This window comes from Triturus cristatus, chromosome 10 (assembly GCF_964204655.1).
Source record: "Triturus cristatus chromosome 10, aTriCri1.1, whole genome shotgun sequence".
NCBI classification, from domain to species: Eukaryota; Metazoa; Chordata; class Amphibia; order Caudata; family Salamandridae; genus Triturus; species Triturus cristatus.
In genome coordinates, this window is record NC_140593.1 from 784102410 (window position 1) to 784120366 (window position 17957).

At 50.1% G+C, this 17957-nt stretch overlaps 1 protein-coding gene across 1 annotated transcript in view; it reads right to left on the bottom strand.

Annotated features, from left to right (window-relative positions):
* FAM234A (family with sequence similarity 234 member A) overlaps positions 1-17957 on the bottom strand; it is a 346953-nt gene that overhangs the window by 100436 nt on the left and 228560 nt on the right. The window contains exon 7 of the mRNA XM_085628316.1: positions 9208-9352. Within this exon, the coding sequence (XP_085484442.1) occupies positions 9208-9352 (145 nt within the window). The remainder of the gene's footprint in view (positions 1-9207; positions 9353-17957) is intronic.

Here is a 17957-nt window from a genome sequence, read left to right on the forward strand (position 1 = left end):
TTTCTCCTGCGAAGAGGGATACTCTGGATGCTTGGTACTATCTTTCACATTAAAGGTGAACTACTGAGAACCCATCCCCCTTTACACCAATACATGGGAACAGATATTTTGCCCCAGTTTGGAAAGATTTTGGTTCGGCACATGAATTGACAGAGGCTGTTATCGGCTCGAGATATGTTCCATAATAGCACCATCAGGTCTTTTGAAGGCATCTAATTGACTTACCAGATCCCCAGGTGGGAGAGATTTCACAAATTACAAATCAGGCACTGGGTGCTACAGCCTGGGGTAAAGACAACAGCTACGCGACCCATCACATACTTCGAGAAGTCCCTACAGTACCTCTCGACGTCGCGGCAATTTGTCTCCCGAATATACCCCACTCTACTCATGAAAGCACTGCAGACACACCTGAATTACAAGACTAGGTAGGGCGAGGACTTGGATGTCACCTTTGATGATAAACCATGGGGTGCCATGACCAACTTCGCAAGACACCCACTGGGAAGGGAAACGCTGTACAAGATCCTTTATAGGTGGCACTATACACCAGCACACATATAGATGTGGGGCAGTACTCAATCAGGGGACTGCTGGAGGGGGTGTGGAGGGACGGGAACCCTCTACCACAATCTATGGACCTGCCCTAATTAGGACCGGTTTTAGGAGGACGTTCTGCAGGTCATTGCCTCAATCGAGGGATACCCCTAGGAGAATGATCTTACTGGGACTGCCCCTAAAGACCACTTATCCACTTCACTCCCCCAAGGGGAAGAGGATATGGCACCTCCTCTTGGCAACTAAATAGACAATCTTGGGCCTCTCGGGGGAAAGACCTCACCCCGACATCTCCATGTGGCTACTGAGAGTACTGCAGCTCCTGGCATATGAAGCTAGCGTATGACATGCAGGACGCCTCTGATAAATTCACAACCTAGTGGGATAAAATCTTAAAGTACCTCAGTCAAGGAAATAGGGATCTTGCGTGTCCGAGTCGCCTCAGAGCATTGGGTCTACTATCCCATTACAGACTGTCTGCTGAAGATGACCAGTAACTTTGGTGACATGGAAGAGGGGAGGGTGGTTGTGAAGGACTTGCTGGTAGTTCCTTTTTTTTAGTTCAGTAGTTGGTTGCATGTGGGAAAGCTTGCCTTGTTTGTATGAGAAAACAACAATAAAAACGAGTGAAACTAAAAATAAACTCATTCACCCAGGGCCGTTCTCAGAAGAATATGCCTGACCACAAACTACAAAAGGAGTGAGAAGACACTCAGCGCAAGTGTATCAATGGAACTCTACCCAGTGACACAGCTACACAGAGATTCAGGTAAAGATTTGTTTAAACCATTAGTACTTATTTGCACTGCAGTACTGAAAGTGTCAATGTCTTATGTCAAATATACAACACTAAATGTCAAGGACTGAATAAAGTAACAGCCTTTAGCATTTTTCATGCTCGACTTGAGAACTCATTATGAGTGGCCTGGATTTATCCATGTTACTTTCCTCTCTATAAATTACAATTAAATAGGGTTCCAATGATTCCACAAGAGAGAAATAGCAAGGATTACAAGTTTTTGTGGAATAACCTGAAGAAACTGGATTTACCATACTAATCCCTGCATGTTTTGTCCCCAGTAATCTACCTGGAGACTTTTATACTTTCAGCAGGTAAAATTTCCCGGATGGAATACCACTCAATTATGCTAGTGTATATAGATATATATAGATAGAGAGAGAGAGAGAGAGGGAGAGAGAGAGAGAGACAGAGACAGAGACGGAGAGGGAGACAGAGACGGAGAGGGAGAGGGAGAGAGAGAGATGCACACATATATACATATATTGTATATAGATTTAGATAGATATGTTTTTTGGGGGGTGGTTGCCTCCCAACCCCATTTGTTTTTTTAATAATCCACTCCCCCCCTCTTTTTTTAAAACTCCTTACATCCCTTTTCCACTACCTGTCCTTAAGCTCTTAAAAGCTGTACCTTGAACCTTAAAACCACTTTAACTCCCTTTACCACTTCCCATCCTTGACCCTTTAAACTCCTTACCCCGCTTTTTTGTAAGAATATATTTTTAACATTTTTATTTTATTTTTGGGGGGTAGACCACCCCACCACCGAGTGTGGCCCTGCTGTCTTGTTTTTTACCCTATACAGGTCAGACCGAGAACCGTAAGAGCCTTAAATGCAAGTGACCAGCTGGCCAAATACCTCTGCACCCTTGCCCTAGAACCCGGGTTCACCCCCTAAATCTAAAGACCCTTACCAGGCAAGCCTCCCTGTGGGTTCTACCGGACTTGCCCAAAGTCCTACATTGCAGCCTATGTTTTCAGTTGCCCATTGACTTCAACAGTGTAGTGCTCGAGGCTACCAATCCGTCTAGCACCTCTACACCGAGACACGCCAAGGCAGGTAAACTAAAACTGCTGGGGCTCTTTGGACCTTGGCCCCCTAGCACCTTAATGTCCAAAGGGCACCCCCGAACTACAACTACAAGTACATGTTGGCAGTATATGTTTTCCTTCCATAGGATAACATAACAGCGTTCGAAGCTCATACCTTAAAAACATAATTTATGGATTTTACTGATTTCTTGTAATATCTATAACTCCGAAAGTACTTACCCGATTCTGCTGATCTTTTTTTTTTTTTTTTTTTTTTGAAACCGTTTATTACAAGACTCAAAAAATCATACAAGTATGGGCCTACAACCTTCCGGCCGGCCGCTAGCAATAAAAGGAGCATACGGTATATATTTGTAAAACACATGGTGCTGCGGCCGAGCATTTACAGGAGATAACATCGTTGCGTGCCACACTATTCAGACCCCATTATACGGTTCCATTTTAAATTTAAAGAACAACAAACACAAACAAACCCACAAGGCAATCCTCAAGCGGAATAGCAACACGTGCTCCCCTAGAGGGGGGATTCTAGCCATCCATAGGAATCTCAAGAGGGGGGGGGAGAGATCAGAACTAGGGTTGGGGACACCTAATGCCCAGGTACCGGGGGGATGAGTTGGCTAAGGGGACGGGGCCGGCGACGGATCAGGCAATAGGGGTGGAGCACAGATTCCCCCGCGGTAGGCGTTCCAGGGGCCCCACACTTTCACCCATGTCGCAGGCTTACCTCTCGCCACATACACCACCTTTTCCCGAAACATGCACCAATCCATATGTTCCTTCCAGGCCGAGACAGTCGGGGGGCTCTGGGATCCCCACAGCTGGGCAATATCACGCTTGGCAACCATATACCCCAGAGTCACCCACCACGTCTGCGGCACCGAGTAATCGGTAGGCTCCCACACATTCAACAGGCATCTCCTCGCTTCGGGCAACAGCGCCACATGCGTGACCACTCGCAGCACCTCATGCACACCTCGCCAGAACCCCTCCACTTGCGGGCACTCCCAAAGGATATGCAGAAAAGTCCCCAGCGCACCACACCCACGCTTACACAAACCGTCCTCAGCATAGCCCATACGCAGGAGCTTTGGCCCCGTCATGTAGACCCTGTGGAGTATCTTGAGCTGGACGAAACGAAGGCGAGCCGGTATGGCCACCTCTTTCGGGGAGGCCACCGCGGAGATCCAGTCCTCGTCGTCCAGCTCCAGCCCATCGGCTACCCAAGCCTCACGAAGGGCAGTCAGCAAGTCTGAGCGATCGTTGATCAGTTTTTTGTAGATCAGTGAGATCGTGCTGTCAGGGACGTGTCCATCCAGCACTCTATCCTCCAGGGGGGAGCACTCCGGGATGGAGGCAACGTCCGGAAAGACGGAGCCCAGCGCATGCCGGACCTGCAAGTACCGAAAGTACTCGCTGCCCTGCAGCTGAAATTCCGTCTGCAGCATCTCGAACGTTTTAAATCCTCCCCTCGTCCAGAGATCCCCCACTCTGCTGATGCCTATTAAATCCCACTTCTCAAAGCCCTTCGAGGTCCACAAGGAGCCCAACCGCTCAGATGCGTATAGTGGTGACGCCCGGGTCAAACGGTCCTTCCACCCCATTGCAGCATTGGCCGCGTGCCACACTCGCACCATGACACGCGTGGGGCCCGTCAGGCGAGCGTCGGGCGCGCTAGAGTAGAGCGCTCGATTATAGTCACCACCTGGAAGTAGCATCCCATCCATTTCAAACGCCGGGTTTAAGGCTGGCCCATATAGGCCCTGATTAATTGCAGCTAGCTGGGAGGCCCAATAATACCGTTTAATATCCGGGAGGGCAATCCCCCCATCATACCAGGGGAGCGTCAGCTTAGCCAGGGCAATACGTGGCCTCCCGTCCCAGAACAGGCGGCGCTGCAAACTCTCCACTTCGCGGAAGTAGCGCGCTGGGACGAGGTCCATCGTGTTCTGCAACGCGTATAGGAAACGCGGCAACGACATCATTTTAAACAATGCCGCCCGGCCGAGCGGCGAAAGCGGCAAACGCCGCCAGCGCGCGACATTCTCTTTCAGACGCTGGAGGGGGGGGAAGCAAGTTCCGATTATACCGAGCCTCCGGGTCCAGAGTAATGAAGACACCCAGGTACCTAAATCCCTGCGGGGCGACCTGGATCGGACAGCCCCGCGGGAGGATAGGAGCCTCCCCAGAGAGAACATACACACACGATTTAGCCCAGTTGATGACCAGACCGGAGTTACGACCGAATGAATGCAGAACATCAACTAGTACTATGAGTGATTTACGTGGGGAAGCTAGGTACAAGAGGATGTCATCAGCGTATAGGGATACGCGGTCCTCATACTCGGGGGTCCAGCGGAGACCACGGATGGAAGGCTCCCACCGCAGCCACTCCGCCAGGGGCTCCAAGGCAAGTGCAAAGAGGAGCGGCGATAAGGGGCAACCCTGTCGAGTGCCCCGGCCCAGCTCAAACGGAGCCGATACTCTTCCGTTCACCACCACCTGCGCCAATGGGCCCGAATATAGCAATTTGACCCAACTGATGAACCCTGGGCCAAATCCAAACTTCGCAAGCATCGCCCAGATATATGGCCATTCAAACGTGTCAAACGCCATGGTGGCGTCTAAGGACGCCAAAATGGCCGGCTCCCGTATAAACGGGGCACGTGCGAGCACACCGTGCAAACGCCGCAGATTAAGGGCTGTGTTGCGATGAGGAATAAAGCCAGACTGGTCCTGATGAACCAAATCGCCCACCACGCCGACCAGCCGATTGGCCAGTACCTTAGCGAGAATCTTGGGCTCCGCATTCAGCAGCGAAATGGGCCGATAGGATGTAACCCGGTCCCGAGGTCTCCCCTCCTTGTGGATGACTACGATTGTAGCCAGACGCTGGTCCGGCGGGAGGGAGCCCACCGAGTGTGCCGCCAGGAACATAGCCCGGAGGTGGGGTGCCAGCGTATCCGGTCGTAACTTATATAACTCGATAGGGAGACCATTCGGACCCATGGCCTTGCCGGAAGCGACCGAGCGTATGGCGAGGGCGATCTCATCGGAGGTGGGAGCGGCGTCCAACGACACCCTGTCCTCCCCGGAAAGGGAGGGCAGCGCGATATCACTGAGCAGGGCAAGGGAATCCTCTTCCGAGCAGGGAGACACCGGGGAATACACCCCATGGAAATAATCCGCGAAGCAGGAGACAATTTCTTCTGGCTCAGTCACACACACACCATCCGTTTTCTCAATCAGCGGGACCACACGATTCGCTCTCTCTTTTTTGTCCAACCACGCTATAAGTTTACCAGCCTTATCACCCACATCATACAGACGCCCCTGTTGCTCTCTACTGAGGCCCCTGGCCGCCTCCGTGACGAGGGCCCTGTAGGCCGCCTGTTTGAGTTGGAGGACATGTAATGCAGCATCCGTCACCCCACCTTCTAAATTCCCCTCCAACTCGGCTATTTCAGCCTCCATCCGGGTCACCTCCTCCCGCTCGCGCCTCCGGGCATGGGAAATAAGGGATAGGGCCTCCCCTCGGAGTACTGTCTTGAAGGCCACCCATAGCGATATGGCCGAAGGCACAGACCCCACATTCTCATCAAAATATCGCTGAAGGGATTTAATCAATGCAGCGCGAATGGAGGGGTCGCGCAGGTACCAAGGATTGATTGGGACCACCCTACCCTCACCCCTCGGAAAGACATCAAAGTGCAGTAGGAGCGGGGAGTGGTCCGAAATACCCCGTGGCAAATGGCGTACCTCTCCCACCCTCCCAACATAGGCCGCCGGGACAAGGACATAGTCTAGTCGTGAGAGACTACCATGGGCTCCCGAGTGGAAAGTATACTGCAGCTGAGCGGGGTGTTTTAAACGCCAGCAGTCCACTAATCCAAATGTATCTAAGAGGCCGGGTAGCCACGCCTGTGCCCGGGGGAGGTCCCTAGGGGGGTGACGATCCAAAGATCCAGATACCACCGCATTGAAATCCCCCCCCACAACCAAAAGCCCCCCCGGAAGGCCAAGGAGAAGGCGCCCAAGGTCCGCAAAGGTGGTCGACTGCAGCCCCGGTGGGATGTATACTGACACAAAGACAACCACTTTGCCCTCCAGTCTTCCCACCAAGACCGTATAACGTCCCCTATCATCGTGGAGCACCTCATCAATCTCCAACGGGAGCGAGTTCTTCACCATGATGCCCACACCCCGTGAGCCGGACGTAAAGCCCGAGTGAGCCACTAGGCGATAGCCACGCCGATTCATGGCACAGAAGGAGTTACCAATGAGGTGTGTCTCCTGCAAAAAGACTACATCAGGCGAGATTCGCTTCAAAAACTGCAGGACCACACCCCGTTTGATCCTGTCCCCCAGTCCATTCACATTCCAGGATAACAAAGTTAGTTCCCTACCCCCCATCATATACAAAAGCCATCATTCGTACCCCGGAGAGCACTTTAAAACCAACACAATAATACGTTTGCCTTGTGATAAAAACGAACAACACCCCATCCCTACCCACCCACCCCAACAAAACTCCCCCCTCCCTGCACCCCTGCATGAGCCCAAACAGCCCCCCCAACGTGCAGTGTGCCTGTCCCATATGTAGTTAGACTAACTAAACCCCCTAGAGGAGGAGGGAGAACCCCCAAGAGACCCAACACAACCTCCATAGGAGGGGAACTTACAAAAAACTGACGCAGAATTAAAAGTGGCATCATTTTCGTCCAGAGTGAGGCCCATTATTAGACCTTCAGTCCTGATCCAGCGTGCCGTCTCCCCCCGCCGCCCCCCCCCCCGCCCCCCCGATCACGATCCCCGGGCAGAGTATCCAGCCAGTCCCCGGCCGCCTCGGGACGATCAAAGAAATGCGTGCGACCATCCACCTCCACACGCAACTTGGCCGGGAAAAGCATGGCATATTTGAGGTTTAGGTCCCGAAGACGGCGTTTGACACCTAGGAAGCTCAGTCTCTGCTTCTGGACCGCTGGGGTGAAATCAGGATAGAAATTGACCTCCATATTGTCAAGCTTGACCGGTCCATGCAGTCTGGAGGTTTGCAGGATAGCGTCTCTATCCCGAAAATTGAAAATCCGGGCGATGAGAGGTCTCGGAGGGGCTCCGACATTCGGCCTTCCCCCGGGAACCCTGTGAGCCCTCTCCACAGCGAAGAATTTGCTCAGCCCCCGTGGCTGGAGATGGGTAGCAATCAGGTCCTCCACAAAAAGATCCGCCGCCGCCTCCTCGCGTCCCTCGGGCACCCCGATAATGCGGATGTTGTTCCTCCGTGCCCGACTCTCGGAGTCCTCCAGGCGTCGATCCATTAGCGCAGTCGCCCGACTAAGCCGACGCACCTCTGTTTGCAAGGCCGCCACATCTGTCGTAAGGCCCGATGCGGTGTGGGCCAAAGACTCTACTCGGTCATTGGTTTTGGAAAGATCGGCCCTCACCAGGCCAACATCCACGAGGACCGAGTCAATCTTCTGCGCCAGTGTATCAAACCGCTGGTCCACCGAGGCCTTCATCTCGGCAATGGCGCCCATAACATCTCGCAGAGTCAAATCTGCGGGCAGGTCTGGGGCATCAGGAGGGCTCTCAGGGGACTTGCGCGGTCCATCGGGCGATCCCTTCTGGAGGGTATAGCGGTCCATACTGTTGGCCTGATGGACGGCGCCGCGCCGGGTCGATTTGGTCTTTGCCCGATCTCCATCTTGTTTCGTGGCCATGGCCACCAGTCTCCCAGTCGCACCAGCCACGTCGTGTAGGGCAGGAAAGCAGACACGAGCTCCGGGGGGGCCCCCTCAGGGCAGCGGGGTGGATCACAGCCTGCAGGCAGGCAGGGTCTCCCAGCAAGGCCACACCACACCAACACCAAGGGCTCCGCGACCCAACCTCGCAGAGACGACAAGGTGGTGCGAAAGCGAAAGTGCGGGGCACGCGAGTCGCCAGGCCCTGCCTGCCGCTGTTGTTCACTTTGTCACTGGATCACCCCACAGCGCAAATCCGGGGTCCGGCGAGGGGAAGGCCGCACACTTCAATCGGTTCTCACTCCGGTGTCCGAGGTCCGATTCGGAAGCGGGAAACGGGTGCCACCTCAGCTCAGGTTCACCAACCTAGTCCCCTCATCCAGGGCAGGATAATGTCAGGATAATCGTAGGAGGTCGCGGAGGTCCCCGGGAGCCTCGCACCTACGCGGCCATCTTGGTTGCGCGCTAGGCTCCTCCCCCGATTCTGCTGATCTTGGTGTCTAAAATTAAATAAAAATCTGTGCTACTATTTTTTTTTGATAAATAGGTGTTGGATTACTTCTTTTTTGTTTAAATGTGTTTTGTTTTCATAGAACTGTTAAAACAAAACAGAATAGAATAGCCCATATACACGTTGTGTTGGATTACTTCTTGAGTGTGTGTACCATGTATTGACTATGTGTGAAACAAATGCTTAACACTCCCCTCCGATAAGTCTAAGCCGCTCGACCACACTACCAAACATAGAGCACTAAGAATTATTAAAGTAAGCACTGTAAACCAATAAGAGTTGTCTGGAATTTGTGAATGATGTGACCTTACATTGTCCCACTACATAAAAAAGCAGCCTCCTACAACATGCCTTACACAGCCAGCATTCCAGTGCGTCTCTCATTGTTACAGAAAGTGCATAAAGGCAAACCACATCTTAAAATGGGAGCATTTCAACAAAAAACACTGGTAAAAAAGAAACATGTGCTGCTTTTTCTACCAGAGACGCATTCTGCTTTTTTAAAATATAAAAACGCACTTATGCAGATTAAACACACGTACCTAGAAACTGGTATTGGGATTCTTCCAGTGGTTATGTTGATCTTTTTTTCCCACTCATTGTCTTGCTTAAGCGTTACTGGTTTGTTCTTTTCTCCAGTTGTCATTGAATACAAGTTGTTTAAGGAGTATCCGTGAATGGAGTTCTCTGTATCAAAAATTGACATATTTCAATACATAAATACAAGTGTTCATTTTTTTCTGGTTTACACCTATTTAAAACATAATGCATTATGCATCTGGATATAAATGTTACTTATCTAACAGTCAATACAAGAACTGTTGTGTAACTTAAAGTTCAACCATTTTGAATCCACTTCTTAACAAGAACATATGTAATAGAAATCTAAAACAAATTTCTGTGAACTCAAATTTCAGTCTTATTGGTGATCGAAGCCCATTCATACAACTGGAGCCTAAATGAAGAGTGAGCCAAAACATGCAGCAAATCTGCACTGAAACGCTACCATCAAATGATCCAAACCACCAAACGTATCTCTCTGGCAGATCGAATTGATGCCCACATCAACAAGAGCAAAGAAATCTTTCACTTCATCACCGGCAGCCTCCAACTAGATCACACCCTCGCAGGACCTCTGCAACAAACTCAATTTTTCAGCAAAAAAACACAGCTACTTACAGCAACCTGAACCGGCAACCGGACCCAACAGGCCTTGCCAAATACCCCCAAGATCTTATCAAAAGAACCAATGCTAACCACATGGCCTGTCATCACTGCAAAGGAAACTGCCTACACTATGAAGTTCATCCACTTAGGTGCTCATCAGACCCCTGCCCGCACCACGCCGAATTCGGAGGACTGCAAACCATCAGCGTCATGCACACACCTATTCTGAACGCCTTCACCTCTTTTGTGACCTTCCCACAAGCTTGGAAACACACAACATTCCCCCCATTGATGAAAAAATCCTCTGCGGACCCTTCAACGCTTGAAAACTACAGACTGATCTCACTGCTATCATTCTCTGCCAAGGTCTTAGAGAAAAGCATCAACAGACACCTCTCTGAATACCTCAACGACTACTAACTCCTTTAAAACACCTGTCGGGTTACAGAACCTACCACAGCACGGAAACTGTCCTCAACACCTCTATCATCCGTATGACTCTGGACAGAGACGACACAGTGGTCCTCATTCTCCTAGACCTATCCGCAGGGTTTGACTAGGTTTCTCACCCCATCCTCATTAAGACCTACATGGTACGGAATCCAGGAACATGCACTTCAATAGATTTGCTCCTTCCTGACTGAAAGGAGGCAGTCAGTCACCCTGGGACAGTACAACTCGGATGCCACACCTCATCTGTGGAGTTCCACAAGGATCTTCCTGAAGCCCAACCCTCTACAACGCATACATGAGCCCTCTAGCCAGCATTATCCGATCTCACATCACCCTCTTCTCCTACCTCGACGACCCTCAACTCATTCTCTTCCTCAAGGACAAGACGCCCAGTACCTGGGTCATGTTCAATGCCTGCATGACAGACATTGCCCACAGGACGATGACCAACTATCTGAAGCTGGACACTAACAAGACTGAAATCGTGATCTTTGAGAAGAGTACCTCACTGTGAGAATCCACCTTGTGGCCAACAGAGCTAGGATCGACACCCAGACCAAGAACATTCAGATCATCTTCAACAATAAACTTGACATGACTCCCCCCCCCCCCCCCCCACCAAGCAAACGCTGTCACCATCTCATGCTTCCATAGGCTGAAGATGCAGATTTTAAAATGGCTCCCAATCAGCACCCAGAAAACTGTCACACACACCCTTGTCACAAGTAACTCAGCTACGGGAACACCCTGCGTCGGATCAACAAAAAACTCATCAGAAGTCTGCAGACCATTCAGAAATCGGTAGCCAGAGTCACTCCCAACCTCCTACGCCTGACTCACATCACACTACATCTGAAGGAGCTTTACTGGCTCTCCATGCACAAAGCAGCACAATTGAAACTCCCCACACACACTTTCAAGGCATTACATAACACTGGCCCAGCATACCTCAATAACCGCATCAGCTTTCACAAACCTTCCAGACACCTCCACTCGTTCGGACTCCTACTTGCACACAATCCACGCAAACTGAAAACCAGATCCAGAGGTCTAGCCTCCTCCTACATCACTCACTGTGCTAGGATATCCACTCGGGTGATAGTGAGCTATATAAATCTGCAAAACATAAGGAGGAGTTTACAACTGCACCTCAGGTGAGGAAATTAATTTGGTTATATTAAAAGCAGGATCTCAAATTCTAATTTTTTTTAAATTTTCTTTACTCTATCAAAATGGACTAGGAAAAACAAAGAGTATGGTTTAGATAGCAATGAGTCACCATTGCCTTTAATCAAAGTTTTCTTTTACAACAATTACATATGTATGTGTGTAATTATTTCCCAAGAAACCTATATTTACATTCTGTAAAACACAATTCCTCCAAATTTTCAGCCACCTTTCTCGGTATGGATTCCTTAAAGCCGCTTTCTTATAATTTCCTTTTTTTAACCGATTTGATGGTTATCCAATATACAAATAGAAGGATTTAAAAATGTTCAGTGTGAAAGTAACAGAACAACAGAGAATGGATTGTAAATAGTTTCATCAAACCCACAAGTCGGAATAATCTATTTTTAGCATGCATTTCTATCTGTATCTTTAATGTTTGAAATAACATTTGCCATAAGGCCCAATGTAAGGCTAAAACAAATTATTACAGAAAAATCTGAATGATTTAAACAAAAAGAAACATTTAAGAAATAGATTCTAAGAGACTGTTTGACTCAATGTAGAGAAGAATAGAGGGGAAAAACAGATATTAACAAGAAATGAACTTTTAAAATACTAAAAGATAAAATCAGCAATACAAATGAACTAGAAATTGATTAATAAATAGGTTCGGATTTGAGCAAAATATTTGGAAAATGCCTTAATCTACAGTTTCTAGAAGCATGGATTAGCATTTGGGGCAACCTTTTTAAATATGGATAAGGTTAAGTCATGGCACACTACAAGCACCGTAACTAGGGGAACCCTATCCAGGTTTGAGTACTTGCAGTTGAACTCTTGGATCTCAATAAGATGACTTCCACAGAATAGTCCAGAAGAAATAGAACAGGAACTGCAAGTAGTAACTCCTAAACCGAAAGAGTTAGCCACATTTTATAGATTGGTTATGTGAGGCTGCAGAACTGAGGATGTCTCCCATGGATTAGCCTAGTTTCCAATGCCATTTAGCAGAGACTGTTCGCAAGTATCTGTGCACATGTTGAATTCTATGATCAAATGTGCCACATCTAGAAGAAACAATTGATTTTATTTTTGATATGATCCTGTGATTATTCTCTCTCAGAAAATTGTAATCGAAAAGGTTCTGTAAGTCCATTGAGATGGTGGTTGAGATCCTCTTCAGATGGGCAATATAGTTTGAAGGTTTCATTGGAGGGTCTTAAAATGTGATCACTTCCTACAAGTATTTCTACTCCCTGAAACCCATGTTTTAGTCATTCGTATATATCACTTGTTGTTCTACCAATTGTACCTATTGTTTTTAAAGAAACAATTAGAACTTGACCTATTTACTCCACATGGATAAATTGTTATGTAAATATCTAACATGCCTCTTGTGGTAAAGGTCTTTTTGTGAAGTATCCCTTCTCAATTAAGGTTTCACTATATCGCAACTTTGACATCTTGACTGAGCTTCTGTATGACCTGAGCATCTAAAACATTCCAATACACAGACAATTTAGAAGGTACTCCACTCCCTTTAAACAAAAAGTTTATTAACCCCTGATGGAGCTCTCCTTTTCCGTTTTTGGATGTGTTATTGTTTTAAACCACTTAAATATGGAAGGGCGAGGAGGAGCTTAGCGCGCATCCAAGATGGTCGTGTGAGCACAGGGCTCCCCGGACCCTCGCCACTCCTCGCAATTTATCCTGATGATATCCTGATTTCTCGGACGGACCCTCGAAGGTGAACCTCGACTGAGTCCATAACTCTTTCCAGAATTTGAATCGGACCTGGGCGACCAGTATTACAGCACTTTGAACTTTTGGGGCCCACCTGGAGGCTGTGCCGGGGACTTGGTGATTTGTGGAGCCGGGACGTAGTTGAACAACAACGGCAGTGGGATCTCATCTGTGGCCGTACCCCCACTTTCGGTTTCGTTTCCGGATCCTGACATGGTCTGATTGAGAGACCGTTTCGCTCGGCCGGGGACCACTCCAGCCTCCATTCAGTGTCATCGCTGCCCCCTTATTATAGCCTCTTGGGTCAAGTCGTGACTTTCTTCGGATCGTACGAGCCAGCTTCTTGACCTGATGGTGCCCGACCTGCCGGTGGCCATTTTCACCAGGTCTCGCGGGCCCCTCCGGGGTGCATCTTCCAACATGACGGGCAGGGGTGAACCCGAGAAGCGGAAGACTAAGACGCCTCTTCGTGGGGGACCGTTCCAGACAAATGTTATGGACCGTTACACTCAAGCCAAAGGATCCCCCGGGCTCTCCAGCAGTACCCCGGAGGACACCAGAGACGACCCTTCTGCCCCTGTTGACTTGTCCCTGCAGGACATTATGGGCGCCATCACCGGCATGAAGGAGACCATCGGCCAGCAGTATGAGGCTCTGGCTCGTAAAATTGACACGGTCACCATTGATGTCACTTTAATCAGGGCCAACCTGTCTAAGACTAACGAGAAGGTAAAGTCATTGGATTTGAAGACTTCCAGCCTCACGGCCGATGTGTCGGAACTTCAAACAGACCATGGCAATCTGAAATCGGCCAACGACTTGATGTCCCATCGGCTGGAGGAATTTGAGAACAGGGCAAGACGCAACAACATTCGCGTCATAGGTGTTCCAGAGAATCCCGAGACTCGTTCGGTTGACCTCCTGGTCGAAGATCTAATCCTCACCCATCTTGCCCCTTCTGGACTGAGCAAGTTTTTCGCGGTGGAGCGTGCACATCGTGTCCCGGGCGGTAAGCCCAAGCCTGGCCCTCCTCCGAGGCCTATCATCGCAAAACATTTTCATTTCAGAGACCGTGATGCGATTTTGCAAGCTTCGAGAGTGCACGGCCCTGTGAAATTTGAAAACTCCTCTGTCAACTTTTTCCCAGACTTCACTCAACTTGTCCAGAGACAGAGGATGGGCTTTCAAGGGGTTAAGCGACGTCTCCGGGACCTGGGATTGAAGTATGCTATGCTTTTCCCTACCAGGCTTCGAGTGGAATACGAGGAACGGACCTTCTTTTTCGAGCGACCGGACAGTGTGAGTGACTGGTTGGATTCTCTATCTGGTCGGGGCGATCGCACGGGGCACCCTGGCGGTGCCGAGGGTGGTGAGCCTACACAGAAGTGACCCTTTGGTCCCTAACCTTGACAATCAGACATTGCTCAGTTGGGTTCTACTTCGTTTGTATATTTTGTCTTATAGTAGTTCGTGTCTGGGTGGCGGGTGGAGACGGGCCTCTCTCCTCCTCCGGGGTCTTTTTGTAGAATGGGATTGTTAGGGCGACAGGCACACTGCATTTTGGGGTGGCTTTTTAGTCTGCAGGGGTGCAGGGAGGGGGGAGTTGTAACGGGTTTTGGTTGGGTGGTGGGAGGGGGTGTTTGTGTTCGTGTTTTCTTTTCTCAAGGTGGCATATTGGTTCTTTCTCTGTCTCAGGTGTCCTGCTCTCTGTGGGGGGACTCATGCAACTCTTGTGGGGATGGGGGGTAGTGGGTTGAGGTTGATATCTTGGAACGTCAATGGATTGGGGGATCGTATTAAACGGGGTGTTGTACTGCAATATTTGCGTCGTTTGACTCCGGATGTGGTACTCCTGCAGGAGACGCATTTGGTTGGCAACGTGTGTCATGCTATGAATAGGTGGGGGTACCGATTGGTGGCACACTCTGGGTTCACCACTGGTTCCAGAGGGGTTGGTATCTGGTCCGGTCTTCCCTCCCACTAGAGATTGATAATGTCATCCTTGACGACAGAGGGCGTTATGCCGCCCTAACTGGTAGGTGGGAGGGTAAGACTCTCTCCTTAGTCACGATATATGTTCCCCAGGCCTCCAGACCTCCACTTTCTCTGATGTTGGTTGGATGTTGCTGGAACTCCCCGATAGTCTTCTCCTCGTGGGTGGGGACTTCAACTCCGTGCTATCCGGCGATCTGGATCGCCACCCCCCCAGGGCCCTTCCTGTTTCCCAATCATGGCTTGGTGGGTTTTTGGACACCTTTGGTTTGGTGGATTGCTGGAGGTTAATGCATCCGACGCAATGTCAATACACCTTCAACTCCGGGGCTCATGGGAGTCTCTCCAGGCTTGATTACATCCTCATGCCCGCGGCCCAGTCCCCCCACGTTGGGGAGGTGAGACACCTGGCCCGGGGCATCTCAGATCACTCCCCTGTGTGGCTTCTTTTCGACACTGGGACGCAAGCCGCGGGACGGATCGCCCCTATTAGCCCCTGGCATCTGCGCAACCCAAAGACACGCAACAGCCTCATTAAGTCGCTTGACCACTACTTCCTGGAGAACGAGGGGTCTGTTTTGTCCTCAGTGTCCCTTTGGGAAGCCTTCAAAACTGTTATTCGTGGACAGGCCCTATCATTAATAGTCGAGACCAAGAAAGCTAGGATTGGGGAGGTCGTGAAGCTGGAGGCCGAAATACTGGAGTTGGAGGCTGATCTAGACTTAGGTGTTACCCAGGATAGGCTCCACGCCCTTAGCTTGAAACAGTTTGAATATAAATCCCTTGTTACGGATGCTGCCAAGACAATGTACAGGGAACAGCAAGGTAGACTGTATGATGTCGGGGATAAGGCGGGTAAATTGATTACATGGCTTGATAAGAAGGAGAGAGCGAACCGTGTGGTCCTTGTGCTTCAGAATTCTGATGGTGTGCATGTGACTGACCCTGGCGAGATTGTGGAGTGTTTCGCTGACTATTTTCGTGTGGTCTACTCCCCGGTGTATGATAGAGATGAGGATGACTCTTGTCTCTTGTTGAGGGATATTGCGCTGCCCTGCCTGTCCCACGAGGATCGAGGGCGCATGGAGGCATCGTTGTCGGCCGACGAGATTGTAGCCGCGATTCGTTCCCTTCGTTCTGGCAAAGCTATGGGCCCCAATGGATTGCCTATTGAATTGTACAAGTTGCGCCCGGATAAAGTCGCACCGTTTCTCCGTGATATGTTTCTGGAGTCGCGTGAGCTTGGTTCCCTCCCTTGTGATCAGCCTCTGGCCACTATAGTTGTAATTCCTAAGGAGGGCAAGCCTCGTGATCGTCGTGCCTCTTACAGGCCTATTTCCCTATTGAATGCTGAACCTAAGATTCTTGCCAAGGTCCTTGCTAATCGCTTACTCGCTGTCATCTGCGACCTGATCCATCCGGATCAGTCGGGTTTCATTCCGCACCGGAATACTGCTCTTAACTTGCGGCGTTTACATGGCGTTCTCGCCAGGGCGGAGTTTCTCTCCGAGCCGGCCATCTTGGCTTCCTTGGACGCCACGATGGCCTTTGATACGATAGAATGGCCATATCTTTAGGCCACTCTGGCGAAGTTCGGTTTCGGTGCGGGATTTATTAGTTAGGTGAGACTTCTATATACGGATCCGCTGGCTCAGGTTGTTGTCAATGGTAGGGTGTCCCAGCCCTTCGCTCTCGGGAGGGGTACTAGGCAGGGATGTCCGTTGCCCCCTTGCTCTTTGCTCTTGCTTTAGAACCGCTTGCAGCCTGGCTCCGATGGGAACCATCGATAAAGGGCATTCAGTGGGCCCCTGACTTTGAGGATCGGGTTTCATTGTACGCCGACGATATTCTTTTGTACCTCACCTCCCCGCGTGAATCCCTTACGTCCTATTCGACGTCCTCACTTCTTTCGGTAAAAACTCCGGTTTGATCATTAATTGGTCTAAATCGTGTGTGTATGTTATCTCTGGTGGCCTTCCCCCCTTACCGAATAGGTTTCCCATTCACATTTTGAAATCCGGTTTCAAGTACTTGGGGGTCTACGTATCGTTGGACCCGGCGGTCCGCCACGAGTATAATCTCCTTCCTCCTCTCCGGCGATTGAAGGTGGACGTGGCTCGGTGGCGTAGATTGCCGTTGTCGCCACTCGGTCGAGCGGCCCTTTTTAAAATGATGTCCCTGCCCCGATTTCTCTACGCACTCCAGAACTCCTTTGATATTATTCCAGCGGCCTACTTCCGGGAGGTGGAGGGTTTACAGAGGAGACTTGTTTGGGACGGTCGCGCACGCATCGCTCTTGCAAAACTGACTCTCCCCTGGTATGACGGGGGCATCGCGCTCTCGGACATCAGGAGGTATTATTGGGCCTCCCAGTTGTCCGCCATCAACCATGCTACGTATGCTCCCGGTCCGAGTCCGGCTTTTGAGATGGACAAATATCAGTTGCCTGGTGGCAACTTCAACAGAGCGCTCCACTCTCGGGCGGCGGGGAGGAACCTAACGGGACCCACTAAGATTGCAATACGTGTGTGGAAGGATGCCAATGTGGCTGTGGGATGGAATGATCGTCTGACACGAGCGACCCCCTTGTTTGCATCGGACAGATTGGGATGCCTCTGGACAACGAAAGGTTTTAAGAACTGGGATACGATTGGCATAAGCAGAGTGGGTGATCTTTGGGTGAAAGGTGCGGTCAAATCCTTTGCGGTGCTTCAGAGTGAGTACGAGTTGAGTGAGAGGGAGTTCCTCAGATATGCACAGGTTCGCC